At 45.7% G+C, this 14,480-nt stretch overlaps 1 protein-coding gene across 1 annotated transcript in view; it reads left to right on the plus strand.

The window, feature by feature from the left end:
- The window catches only part of Cracr2a (calcium release activated channel regulator 2A), a 69,963-nt gene extending 63,203 nt beyond the window's left edge, over positions 1 to 6,760 (plus strand). The window contains exons 16-18 of the mRNA XM_036182558.1: positions 2,468 to 2,569; positions 4,917 to 4,993; positions 6,310 to 6,760. Of these exons, the coding sequence (XP_036038451.1) occupies positions 2,468 to 2,569; positions 4,917 to 4,993; positions 6,310 to 6,394 (264 nt within the window). The 3' untranslated portion in view covers positions 6,395 to 6,760. The remainder of the gene's footprint in view (positions 1 to 2,467; positions 2,570 to 4,916; positions 4,994 to 6,309) is intronic.
- Positions 6,761 to 14,480: the final 7,720 nt, after the last annotated feature.

Here is a 14,480-nt window from a genome sequence, read left to right on the forward strand (position 1 = left end):
TCAAAAGGAGATGTCAGGTTGGAGGCATAGCTCAGTGGTAGAGTGCCAGCCTTGCATGGGAAAGGACCTGCATTTGATTTCCAGCACCAAAATAATGATAATGAGAAATGGTGATAAATTAAAATAACGATACATTTAAAAGGAAAGTGTGGCGACATCTAATAGGTAATTAAGTGTCTCTTTGTACCAAGTAGTACCAGACAGACTGAAAACCTAGTTAGAAATAAGGAAGGTACAAACTTTAGGCAGATAGTTCAGGATTCAGGGAGGACCCCAAGGCAGATATCCAAGCTAAGCCTCCCTGTCTACGGGTGATGGGCTGGGGTCATGAGGACTGCTACTTGTCACAGTTAGCATACCTTCTGGCCTTATGTGATCTCATTTATTTTGGAGCTGGGCCTTGTTCTCTGTTTTCAGGGAAGCCCACAGGAGGAAGCTAGTTGTCTAGAGTGTTTGCAAAATGGACGAGCAAGCAAAAGACTGGAATTGGATGCAGCTGGGAACTTGGCTTATTTTTCTGCTCTTTCTAAACTCTCCTCTTTCTCTGTCTAGGAATAGCTCTCAAAGAAGTTTGTCCTTCTCCCTGAGAGCATGGTGTTGTTTGCTCTGCAGAAGGTACCTATCAGGCATGAGACTCAGGCCCCACTCCATCCTAGTCAGACATTCAGTGTCCATGATTCCCTTTGCAAGGAAGTTGCAGCCATGACCTGCTCCACGTACTAATGAAACCTGGGTTGCAGTTCTACGCCAAGATTTTAGGTCTGATGCTCATATTTTCAGAGTTTCCATGTCAAGAAATCCCACAAACCTTAGTCATTCCTCACACACAAGTCTACAAATATATCTTTCTCGTGTGCTCTAAACAGCAAGTCTTTTGGCCCAGTTCCCTGAATCCTCCTCTTTCCTCTTATGTGAAAAAACTCTTTGCATAAGTATTCTGTTGCCAGGATGGATTGGGACATTCCCATTAACTAACACTTGGCTAATAGGGAGCCACAGAAGTCTATATATGCTTTTAGCTGGTTTTTTCACTTTAAAATAATTGAAGGGTGGTACAATTTGCTTTTCAACTACCTATGTGATTTAATTTCCTTTATTGGGTCAGAAGACAGGAGACATCATTGTGAACATAAATTACTCTCTTCCCAGTGGGTGCCATTTTTAGAGCATTCTATTTAGTAACATACTGAGCCAGCAGCATGTGCCCTTGAAATATGAATCTAGACAAAAAGTCCAGAGAATGATGGACTCATATGCTAAGTGGCCTTCATGTCTCTCATTTTGTGGCCGAAGGTGCCTCTGCGGTCCTCTGACCCTGATGTTCCTGTTTAGCAAATGAGAATGACTTCCTCCCACTGAACTGCAGTAAGGAATACATGTGCAGATTAAGGAGATGTGGAGGATTTCCTTTCCGAGGTGACTGCATTTAAACTTTAGAACAGGCACTCTGGTCAGACACATGTCAGCCATCTGCATGAGATGCCGAGGTAAAGTGGCGAGACTTGGCAAAGCCGTAACTTAGGCTTACAAGCGTCTGTTATTCCACAGCCCCTCTACGTAGAAAAACATCTGGCTACAGTAAATAACTATTTGTTAACAAATTATGATTAAAAGCCTCTAATTACTTCCCAAAATAAAAACAACCACCTTCTTAAATGTGAACATTACTCTATACTATGACTGTGTGTACCAGGCCCATTGTTCTGCCTCTGGGGACATACACTGTAGCACCCCTTTCTGCAGAGAAGGCAAGGCAGAGCCCCCAGGATGTGGGTGATCTGCCACAGCCACTATAAGAACAAACACGGTTGTCACTTTGCATGAAGTCATCACTTCTGGACAGAGAAGTGCAGCTGCCCTGGCACATGGCTCTTCCTTAAGCTGGACCTTCTTAGGAGTCAAAGCTCAGCAGGGTGAGTCCTTAGTGTCTTCCCCCAGTTAGGCTGACAACAACCACTGTTATGGAGCTCTTTGGCTCTGACGATGTCTCAGATTTGGATGTCCCCTCAGGAAGTTCATGTGTCACAGAGGCTCAAGATGCCACCTCTCCTCAAAGCAACCGTGCTACATTGACGAATTCCTAGGTTTGTTCTGCCCTGTTAGACTGGGTCTGGTCACTTAGCAAAGCTCTCAGTGGTACTGAAAGTCATAGAAAGAATGCCCCACCCCCCATCCTGCTACCTCCTCCTCAGCACAAGTGGGAAGTCAATGTGTTTTATACAAGAGCCAAAGAGGGTGATGAAAAGAGAGAGATCACTGCATGGATGGGGAGTGGGGGAGGGGAGAAACAGACAGGTCCCAGCACTGTGCAGAAGCATGGTGAACAGAGACCTTCAGGTGACGTGAGTCTCACTCTCCATTGCTGGGCTCTCAAGGGAACCTGGAGCTTTCCAGGCAGCCCTGTGAGCTTGCTGTCTGGCATCATCCAGGGAGGCTTCTCTCAGTGAAGGGATGATCTGTTCTGCAGGAAGCTGTGGGAGACCGAATTCCTGTTCTGCTGCTAGGCAATAAACTTGACAATGAGAAGGAGCGGGAAGTCCCCCGAGGCCTGGGAGAGCAACTTGCCAAGGTAAAAAGCCCACATTTTTCTCTTTCTGGACAGACAACACCACCACCACCCCACCCCACCCCACTCCCAGTATTCAGGAATAAGTTCACAAGCCTTGGTGGGAACTTCTGGAAGCCCCATTGAAGGGAAGAAATTGAGCAACTGGGTATCTTGGCATCTTGGGGAATGACTTGAGTCCTAAACATGTATAACTACAAAGAGGTGAGGTCATAAGACAGAGCTGTTTAGGGAACACCAGGTAGGAGAATTGTCCTAAACCCTTTTATGTGGAACATGGAATTACAAGTTCTAAGAAAGCCGGAGACTGTTCCTTCTAATCTTGCTCGGATACTGGAATCCCACCATCTGCATCTCCACCTTGAGGATGAAAACCTCACCATCCCCCAGGCAGCAGTGTGGACCACTTTGCTGCAGAATGATTTCGACATAAGAAAAAGCTGAAATCTGAAGAAAAGCTCAGGGGAGGTGCTGGAAAGTATCTAAATAACCTTTGGGATCAGTAGGCCCAGTGGAAAGTGGGGGTGCAGAAAGGCTCCCCCTGTGCTCCTTTCTTGCCTCTGGTTTCATGGAACTGTGTGCCTGGGAGGAAGGATGCCCAGCGCCCAGTGATTCACAATTCTTGAACTCATTACCCAAAACAGGACTTAATCTCAGAGCCTGAGATGAGAACAGATAGTAAGAATCAAAGGAGAGGATGAGGACGGCTCTGACGGGTGTCTGAGCAGGGTCACTGAGCATGTCCACAGTTCTGAAATCCACATGCTTTGATGATAGAAGGGGGTTTTGTTTGTTTGTTTTGATTTTGTATTCCATCTAGAAGGAATTCTGACTAGAACTGCCATGAGGCTATTTATGGACTTTATCTCACTTCTAGTGACTATCCAAATGTCTCGTTGAAGAAATACTCATATATTTGATTTCAGAGTGCTGTCCTAGACCCACTGAGGGTATTATGTAATATGTAGTATATACTTATTACCTTTCTGTAATTAGAAACTTCGGATTTCCAAATAAATCTAGATAAAAAATACTTCAGCTGAAGAATACAGACCTGAATTATTATTATTATCCCATTTTCTTTTATGTTCTCTCTCTTTCATTTTTAAGTCTATTTTTGTATTGAGACAAGGTTTCATGTTATCCCAGGCTGACCTTGAACTCTTATCTTTCTGCTTCTACCTTCAAGTGCTGGGATTACAGATGTGCGCCAGCATGCTCTATTTATGCAGTGCTGGGGCTCACATTCAGGGCTTCATACAGACTAGGCCAGGACTCTACCAAGTGAGCTAGACCCCTAATCCACATTTTTTATAAAAAAAAAATTCAATTAGTAAAAAGTAAATAAATATGGAGATAGGAGCTGAATGATTTATTCCAAGTATGGCAGTGATAGACAGAGTGAGCAGCTGCAGCTGGAAGGTACATCATGTGTTCCAGGTCTAAGTTCTGGGCCTGTTTACATCTCCATCCTTGAAGTGGCTTCTCTTAACGCCTTCTCCAGAGTCAGTGTTGGACAGAAAGTGGACAGGAAGATATAAAGCATGTAGGGCACAAGGCATAGACTGGAACTGGGTCTCTGGGTGTGGATGGAGAGAACTGAGTTCAAAGCCTCCTGAGCTAGTCTTCAGAATGTTTCAGTCACCTGGCTACAGTCACCACAGCCACCAACCTCCAAAGGCAGAGCATCTAAACCAGAGCTCCATTCCATTAGCACTGTTGTTACGAAGTAAGCAACCTCTTAATGGAAGTGACCAATGGACATGGGGTCCTTGGTCAAGAGCCCCCATGTACACAGCACCACCTTTGCCTAATGAGTGATGGAGAGTTGCCCAATATATTTATGTTTACAGCTTGGGCAGCCAGAGTATAATCTTACTGGAGCCCCATGACATCTGTCCAAGGTCCACAGAAGAGCAATGTCCTGTAACAGCAGCTTTAGGGGAGTCCTTCTGTTCATCAGATGCCTGACTTGAACAGACCTGCCACATTGCCTCTAGACTCAGTTTCCCTGCCTTGAAAATGGTAACAGCGTTGTCTACCCTGGTCTTTCTGCCTGCTTCAAAGACTGATGTGCACCTGAAACAAGCAATCACACCCTGGACAGAGCTCCAAGAAAGTGTGAAGCACAGGCCCACACTAGCTTGTTGCCATAACGTTGTTATAGTCTGCTCCATATAGAACCATATCCATTGAAACCCCCCAGGGCAGGAGAGGAGCCAAGGCTGTAGGTAGACAGAGGGCTGTCTGTAGACAGGGCTGTCTGTAGACAGAGGGCTGTCTCTTCGGCTTCCTCTGGTTCCCACAGTCCCAGTGCCCTCCACATGCCCTCTCTGCTCTGTGATTTCAGGACAACAATTTGATCTTCTATGAATGCAGCGCCTATTCGGGTCACAACACCAAAGAGTCCCTGCTCCACCTGGCCAGGTAGGAAAAGCACCCAGCGAGGGAACACATACTGCTAAGCCCAGCTGCAGTCAACCCAGCTGATGCCTGTCTGCCCTCCTTGTTCAGGCCACATCTGAGCCTCGTTTCCTGTCTTCCTGAGCCCCTAAGTGAGGCATAACTAATACTCTGTAGGGGAACTTTGGGAGTCAAAGCCAGCCTTCTGAAACAGCCTTGAAGAGAAGGAAAGCACCCCTACCTGTCACCTCTACTGGAGTCTCCTTCAGTCTCCGAGGCTGCCATCTGCCCAGAAAATGCACCTGCAAGTGTCCCACCAGAAGTCCCCCTTAGCACTGCCTGACATTGCAGTGGGATTGGTGGGTCAGGGGTCAGCTTGCAAACAAGTGGAGCCTACAACATGGGCTCTTGGGTTGGAGAGTGAGGAACCAGAGAGAGCTGGGGCTGTGTAAAAGGGAAGCCAGCAGGGCACCCTCAGAAAGGCAGCAACATGCAGAAAGGACTGGCCACATAGAAAGACTCATTCTCTGAGAGCCTGTCTACACGAAAAATTAGGAAAACCAAACCACACTGGGGACCTTTTCAACACTCCAGCTTCTGTGCATCCCTCCAGCCAACAAGTACTGAACGCCGCCTGAGTTACACTCAGCACTCATACTGGGGCCTCTGAATATTTGACTTTGAGTAATTAAGACTCAAGAACAAGTCTTCTATGTATTAGAGGGGTTATGGGTTAGGGCATATACTAAGGGGGAAGTTCTAGACCTTTCTCTGCCATTGACTCACTGACTACATTGGGATTGTAAGAAAATCAGTCATACCATCCCTGCCTGCTAACAGGTTATGAAAATCAAAGGAGACACAGGAGGTGAGAGGGCCTGGAAAGCACAGAGGAAGCTCTTGCCTGTTATTTTCACCTCTCACCTCCTGTGTTTAACCTGGAGCCCTGGCCACAGGCGCTATCCTGCAGAGCTGACAGCCAGTAATGAACAGATATGTGTTTATTACTGTGGCAGCTGTGGAGTCACCAAGATAAAGACACAGTTTGGTCCTTAAGCAAATGCATGTGACCCTGAGCAATGGAGTCACATGGAGAAGGATTAGCATACTGTCAGGGACAGAGGTTCATCAAGATGGTCAAGGGTGGCTCCCTGTGGAGGTGTCATGAAGCTCTCTGTCCTCACAACTATAGTTATGCAGCTGTGTTGTTAGGGAAGACTTTAAACACTGGTGCTCAGGGAAGGGCTGCTGGTCCCCAGGGCCAGCCCCCAGCCGAGCTGTTTTTCTGCTGCTAACACTATCTCTTTTTCTCCCCTGACCCCCCCCCCCCAACTGCCAAGGTTACTCAAAGAGCAAGAGGATACAGTGAGGAAGGACACCATTCAGGTGGGCCCCCCTGTCAAGAAGAAATCCTGCTGTGGCTGACAGTAGGCCCTCCCAACCCAGCCATCCTAACCATGCCCGTGGTGGTCACCTTCAGACAGCAGTCCTCCAAAGGCCAAGGTCACGTGGCTACCTGAACCAGCACTTGGGCTCCTATTCGAAACACCTGGCAAGGCCCACCCTGCCTTGTCCTTGTTGGTGACTCCCCTAATGAAGGAAGCACCTGCAGCCAGAAGGCTGCTTTTTCTCTACTTCAGATCTGCTCCCCCTTCTCTTCTGTACCCCAATACCTACTCCTTCCCCCTCCAAAGTGTTTTCTGGAAGAAAGAAGCAGATGGGCTTTTCCAGAAAAGTCACCACATGCCTTCTCCACCTCCCTTCTTCTCTCTCCATGCCTTTAGGAGTCTCTGCACTGTGGTTGTCATGGCAACTGTGCAGGGACAACTTGATGCTTCTTGAAGGCCAAAGATGTGCCATTTGGGTGATGCTGGGCTAGCCTGTCTTGCTTTGGGCCCTGTTCTCCAGAAACCAGAGAGCTGCTCTTGGTACACATGTCATGGACCTTGAGATGCTCAAGTGTCTGCTCCAGTTCCCGAGGCTCTCTCTGTTTCTCCCTGAGTTCCTGAACCACAGGCTCCGCAACCTCTCCCAGCAGCCACTGTACCCAATGGATCTGTGCTTGTGGGTCTCTGCAGTGTGCTTCCTGACGAACCTCAACCCTGACTCCAGGGTGAACAGTGGGGGACTTCTCCACGCCTGGAGTCACAAAGCAGGTGTACTCCCTACTTAACTTTGACAAAGAAACCAAAAGAAAACCCAAAGAGGAAGCCATCTATAGCTAAAGACAGTAGCTATTTCTGGAGGGTCTAAGATATGTGTCACTGTATAAAAGGCGTTTTCTGAGGGTTTCTCCACAATACCTCTTTGGAAAATCACATTTGATTATTGACTAGGTAGATTGACAGGCAGCTGTGGTGGGGAGGGGGACCCAACACTAGGTCCATAATTATTGGCTTCGTTTTGTTTCATTTTCCTTTATTCTAGGAGGTTATACTCTTTTTTAAAATGTAGCTGTGATATTGACATTTGGCTGGTGCTCGAGAAGTGAGCTGCCTGTAGCTGCTAGCTTTAGCAGAGGGTGCTTGGCTTCAGGGAACCGCCTGCACCCTGCTTCTGGTCAGCGTTGACTAGACGTCTGGGTGCTAGAAAGTGCATCCTTGCCCTGGACAAAAGGTAGGGTAAAAAGGTCACAAAGGTTTTTGTTGTTGTTGTTTGTTTTGGGGTTTTTGTTTGTTTGTTTTGTTTTGTTTTTCTGTTTTTTTTAACAAGCGATTGACACTTCAAGTCTACAGCAGAAGAGCCTGGCACCAGAGAAAATGGGTGGTCCAACAAGTGAGACTCTCACTAAGATGACAGAATATTAGGAACAGACCCACACAGCCAAATAAACAGGGAGAAACAGTGAAGTAGAGTTCCTAAGCATGTGTTTTCAACCTCTTCCCTGGACCACCCAGAGAACGAGAACCCCCATAGTTAGCAGATGTGTGCCCACCTGCTTTGGGCAGGCTCTCTTCTTTTGCTGATCTAGCATTTGAGGGACCAGAAAGCCTGTGGAGGATGCTTAACAGAATCCACCCCCAAGTGCCTTGAGAGGGGGTCCATGATCTCAGCAGACCAGCTCCCACTCCAGACCCCTACCCCATCAGTTAAAGATAAGATGGGTTATTCTATGCTTGGCAGCTTTCTGCTCGGATACACAAGATGCCTTATGATAACTCTGATGACATAATCCTTTTCCTTCATAGGCTGGCTCTAGACCCCAGTCTGAGATTGGAGACAACTCCTAAGAAACTCCTTTCCCTAACAGAAGGGCATTGGGGATGGTTATATTTGTGGGTTGGAACATGCAGAAGGGGCATGGGGGCCAGTCAGAGGCGGTGCTCACTGTGTGTGGAGGACAGGTACAAGGTAGGATTGCCATGGGGAGGGTGGCCAGCCCCTCTCTTTCTTCCCAGAGATGGAACTAGAGTTCATAGAGCAAATGGGCTACACCTGGGATCCTCTGGGTCCCCAGATGACTTAATACCCAGCACTGGGCTCTCACGTCCTTTTCATAAACAGAGAGCCTTGAAGGGTTTGGGGGACAGAGGGAGAACACTGGTGCTAAGCCTTTGGGCATGTGGCAAGTTCCATGATTCTTCAGAGGTCCAGGAGTAAGTAGGAACAGGGGCATGGAGCCTAGGTTGCCTCCTTCTTTAGCCCCACTATAAAGGAAAGAGAAGAATGTGGTCTTCAGTGGGACTCTGAGAAGTCCCTTGTCCCCAGCTCTCTGCTTCTTCTCCCATTCTTTTTAAGATATACTGTGTGGATCTGAACCACCCTTAGGAGCTGTCACCCTGGCCTAGAGACTGGCAGAGTGTTCAGAAGAAGCTTCTGGCTCCATTCCATTTGCACCCCTGCTGATTAACCAGTTTTCTTGCTCACCTATCATAGACTGAAAGTTTCCATGTCTTCCTCACATGGAGCTCAAGAGTTACAGAGGCCATGGCATGAAGGACTCAGTGCTGTCCCCAGTACTTCACAGGTGTTGGTTACCAGGGCTTGTTTTCATTGGTAACACAGAGTCACTGCCCAGCCCACTTTCTAGACATCTGTCCTAAATGGACACACTGAGCAGCATCATTTCCTTTGAGCAACTCTCTTCCCAGCCCATTGGCTGGGTTCCAGGTCAGAGCTGACTTTGCTCTTGACCATCATTTGTTCCCATGGACTCCCAGGATTCCTAAATTTCCTACCCGGGCCTGTATCCCAGTGGTGGCCCTTGCTGATTCAAGGTCCTAGGCTGTTTCTTACCCTCCCTGTCACTCATCAGGAACTGGGGAAGCAGCTGAGACCTGGGGCCAGGGTATGGCTATTTAACCTATGAGTGACCTTGGCTCATGATGGTCCCACAGCTCCCACACCTTCTCACCATGAGTCATGGCACTTTGCATCTGCTGCCACCCACAACCTTAGGTTGCCAAGTCGGGAAGTCCAGCACCAAACTGATGTCCCAAGTATTTCGTTCCTGCTTAGGGGTTGATTCTTTCAGACTCCTTGAGACATTTCATGTTCCCCTGTGAACATGCAGTCTCTCCCTTCACACCTTTTGGAATCTCTCTGTTCCATTCTTCACCTAATTCTGGATTCCCCACTCTCCTCAGAAGCTCACCTCAGCCAGACCTATGAACTTTGCCAAATGGCCCTACTCTGTGTCTGCAGTGAGCAGTGCTCCAAAGGGTCTTAATCTAGTCTCAACTAAGGTGCTAGCTAACAAGTGAGGGCCCAGGGATCCCATTGTGCTTTAACAGAGAACTCTAAGAAAACTAGTGCTTCAGGTCAAAGGAATGCATCTTTGGTGGTGGTGTTTTTAAGCCCTAATAGTTTGTAGGAGTCAAATATTTGAGACCATGCTTCCTTTCCCTCTGCCCTTCTCAGAGATCTCTTTGCTTCATGCACTGGGGTTTCCACTGCTGGGTTCAAATATGTTCAAGCTATGACATTTTCAGTCTTCGATAGCACCATTTGTGTTCAGTACAAACTTTTGTCGTAGAGTCAATTCTGTGGTCCCTCTTTTATTTTATGTTTACATGGTATATTTTTTTTCACCTTCCGACCTGTGTATCTTTAAAGTGAGTCTCTTGTTAACACAATATAGTTGGCTTATTTCTTTTTTTTAAAAAAAAATCCATTTTCTAGTATCTTTTAATTGGAAATTTTAGTTTGTTTACATTTAATCTGATTGATAAGGAAAGATTATGTCTGTCACTTTGCTATTTCCTTTCTACATATAATATATATTTTAGTCTTTTGTGTTTTCATCACCACCTTCTTTTCTATTAAATAGATATTATCTGGTTCATCAATAATTATCTTACCTGCTTTATTTTAAAAATATATCTTCTTGGTACGCAATGAGGGTTACCATGAACATTTCAATTTATAACAATATATTTGGATCAATTACAACTTAATTTTTTTTTTTTATTTAGGGCTTTACTTTTTATTTCACCTGACTGTTAACTGACTTAAGATAGCAACATAAATGTACAAGAAAGTAATTATTTGTTTTTTAATGCTGAACTTATTTTGAATACTAAGTAAATCCTAATGTGTGACTTTTTACAAGATGTGTCCTTGAGATGTTGCAAATATCAGAAAATTATGAATCCCCACCTTGGGCATTAGTTTAATAACAACTTAATATTAATAAGACACAAAATTCTGATTCTGTGTAGTTCTATTCTCCTATCCTTTATGCTGATATATATTATCAACAATTTTATCTTTATACCTTCTGAGCCTGTCATGTAGATTTAAAATTATTGCTTCATGCATTCATCCTTTAGTTTGTCCTTTAAAAGAAGTTATAAGTGGCCAAGGTGCAGAGAATAAATGTCAATGGAATGGGATGTTTCTATCTCACCTTACCCCCAAAACTCAGGGACCACCACCAAAGAGAGGATGATTAGATTGTAAGAGGTTGGGAAGGACTGAGACAATATAGCATCTTCTGAACATGACAGGACCACCACAAACACACGAACTCACAGCAGCTGTGGTTGCCTGTACAAGATCCACACAAGATCAAGCCAATCAATATCCCAACCTTGGGTAGGGGTGCTCATGAATCCCTACCTCAAGACGAAGGGATACTGATAGGTTCTGGGGAGGGAGAATTGGTTATCTTCAAGGTGTAGCCTCCAGGGCATCAACCATGCACCAATGGATAGTCCTATACTTAGGAATATATGGACAGTACTAATTAGACTCAGTGTGTTATTAAAAATACACAAAAAAGGACAAGAAGTTTGGAGAGATTATTGAGAGTGGAGAGTGGGTTGAGGAGTTGGGGGAAAGATGGGGGTGAATATGATCAAAATAATATGTATGTGTAAAATTATTAATAAAAATATTTATTTTAAAGGCATTATAAGTAAAAATACATTGATATTCTCTTCCATATTTAACTGTATAATTTTACCAGTGTGCTTTATTCCTTCATGGTTTTTCATATTATCTGGTTCTCTCTGTTCACCTGAAGGACTCCCTTTAGTGCTTCTCAGAAGGACATACCTACTAGAGTGGAACTCCTTCACCTTCTATTTCTCAGGAAATGTATTAGTTTACTCTATTTGGGGGTATAGTTTGTTTAGTTGACTTTCTTTTCTCTCTGAGCACCATGGCTCTGCCATCCCACTGTGCCTGGCGCCCATAGTTCCTGGTATAAAGTTAGTGTAGTCTCATTGGGGATCCCCTGTACGAAATGTCATTTTCCTCTTTGTGCCTTTGAAGTTCTTTGTCTTTCACGGGGGGATTTTGATGTTGGACTATGGGTCTCTTTCAGTACATCCTACCTAGACGCTGTTGAGCTTCTTCAGTGGTTGACTAGGTTGATCATTTTCATGAGTTTGGGAAGGTTTCTGCCGTTATTTCTTCACAGACCTCCTCCTCTGCTTCCGGAATTCTCATTATGTGTCGTTTGTATTTTTGATGGATCCAGAGGTCTTTGAAGTTCTGTTTGTTTCTCTTCATCCCATTTTCTTTGTGTTCCTCAGTTGGCCTGTCTTCAATGTCACTGATTCTTTCTTCCTGGTCAAATATAGGTTTATGTGAAATGTTATGATCATATTGTGCTTTGTAGCTCCAGAATGTCCATGTTCACTGTTAGGATTCCTCTGTCTGGGTTGATTTCCTTTACTTAGTAAGATATGACTCACCCTTTCTTCTGGTTCCTCAGAGATAGCTTCCCCCCAGATCATGTATGCACAATTAAATGGCTTACATTTAGGATGCAAGATGGCTTAGTGGGTAAAAGCACCTGCCATAAAAGCCAGATGACCTGAGTTTGAGTCCAGAAACCCATGGTGGAAGGACTGGTTCCTGGAAGTTATCTTCTGGCCTCCATATTCATATGAGGCAGTTGTGCACTCCAGACAGACAGAAAGACACACACACACACACACACACACACACACACACACACACCACTGATAATAATCATGCATAAATAATTTTTTAAATAGCTTAGATTTCAAGTCTCAAATCTGCCCTGTGTGCAAATCAAATCCCTGCCTCCTCCTTCACAGTGTATATTGTACAGCAGGAACCTGGATTCACTGTCAGCTCCACCTCTAGGCTCCTTCTCAGTCTCTCCTCTCTTCCAGATTGAACTAGGGAAGATAGAATTTTGATCTGTGAGCTCCTGGAAGCCCTTGGTGAGATGAGCTCCCCCAGGGAGAGTTCAGTCCCTTGGGTAGGTGGAGGGATGCTGGTGTCCTCAGATAGATCTTCATATGCTCCCTGCAAAGCTCTGCTAGGCAAGGACAAGTGTGGGAAGGTTGAAAATCAGATCTGAAGTTTGAAAAATAAAAGGCCACTGCAAATAATGAAGGCAGAGCCCACATGCATGGTGAGTCTAACTCCTAAGTGGCTGATGCTTGGAATCAAAGCCCTTTTTTGACTTCCAGGTCTGGTCTTGACCCTGGCCCTGGGAGAAAGGCACCTCTCCTCTCTTCATGCTCAGCCAGGATCCCCAGGATGTGACTCTGTTGATGAACCCCACCCTCCTTAGGGATGGATAAGAGGATGCCAGAGCCATCTGACTCTCCAGCTCCCTCCCTAGTGACCTCTGGTGGTGTTTCTATTAGTGGACATGTTCATTACCAGTAGCAGCCACACTGAAGAACCTTCCACATGATTCAGTGGGTCCAATTTAATCAAAGTGTCCTACTTAGGAGAACATTGCTGGGAATGTTGGGATTTGAGGAAACCATATGGTGCTTGGCAGAGACCCTGAAATCAATGTGGAAACTGAGGAGCACAGGTGAGGTGGTACCATTTATCATCCTGACTGAATCAGGTCCAATAACTGACCCTTGTTCCTAGCTGGGACTTCATCAAGGCTATGGCTCAGATCCAGAAGGGACTTGTCATAGTACCAGGAAGCTCCTCTTCCTACAAATGAGGACTCTGAGGACCAGTGAGGCCTGTGCCGTCATGATGAATTATGGCTGAATTCATCTGACCTATAAAAAAGTACAACACATAAAAACCCTGCACTCCTAAGCAAAAATATCCAAAGAACACAGACACGGAGAATGGGATTGCTAAATTTTGATGTGGAAATAAGAATTGAAATACAGGAGTATGAGCTGCAAGATGCTGTGGGCTACATCATGGATTTTGGAAATGGGATTTATTAAGCAGGTTCAGTCCTGGGTTGGAGTTCAATGCCACAAGCATGGGCTCTCCAAGTCCCTCTAATAATGCTAGTCAAATGGCTAACCACTGTATATGATGCTCATTCACACACTGACTACAGGGCTCTAGAGAAAGACAGGCATGGGGCCAAGCTCCCAAGGGCAGGACCATTCATCTTTACAGCTTCAGTTTGGTCTACACGAACTATTAAGAGCAAAGCATCATTTCTTCAGAATAACATCCATCCCTGTGGAGCTGCTGTCTGTGCTGGAGGCTTAGGTCTTACAGGCTGGGCAGCTCAGTGTAGGCAGACTCAGCTGGTTCAAATGAGGTACTCCTTCTGGCTTTAAAACATGCTGGGGAGCATTCCAGCTGCTGTGATTCGATTGCCTTTCAGACAGTGTGATGCCCATTAGAGTGCTCCATCTCATCCCCTGCAGCCATCCCAGCTGCTAGTGGTAATCCATTACCCCTGGGCAGCCCAACAGCTCAACTGACTTGGGCTCAATGCCCTGAGCATAGCAGATGCTTCCCTGCCCAGCTCTTCTTCATCCTGATATGAAACCAGCCCTTCCTACCCCTCTGTGCCCATCCTGAACACTTTCTCTAGTTTCCAAAGGGCTGCTCAGAATAAGGTCCTTCATAGAAGTGTGTGGCCTTGAACATGCCCTGGTATGGCTCTGAGGCCACATCTGTAATGTAATACTCTTTCACCCATGTGGACAAGGAAGAAAGACAACTGAAACTCAAGGGAAGGCTACTCAACTGAATGGCTCCAAGCCAGTCATAGTTATTACGTTATCTACTAGGAACAGGACCAAAGCATGGTAGGGTAGAGGGTGGGGAAAACACACTTCTGGATAAGTAAGAGATGCAGGGGTCACAG

The sequence above is a fragment of the Onychomys torridus genome, chromosome 3 (genome assembly GCF_903995425.1).
Source record: "Onychomys torridus chromosome 3, mOncTor1.1, whole genome shotgun sequence".
NCBI lineage: Eukaryota > Metazoa > Chordata > Mammalia > Rodentia > Cricetidae > Onychomys > Onychomys torridus.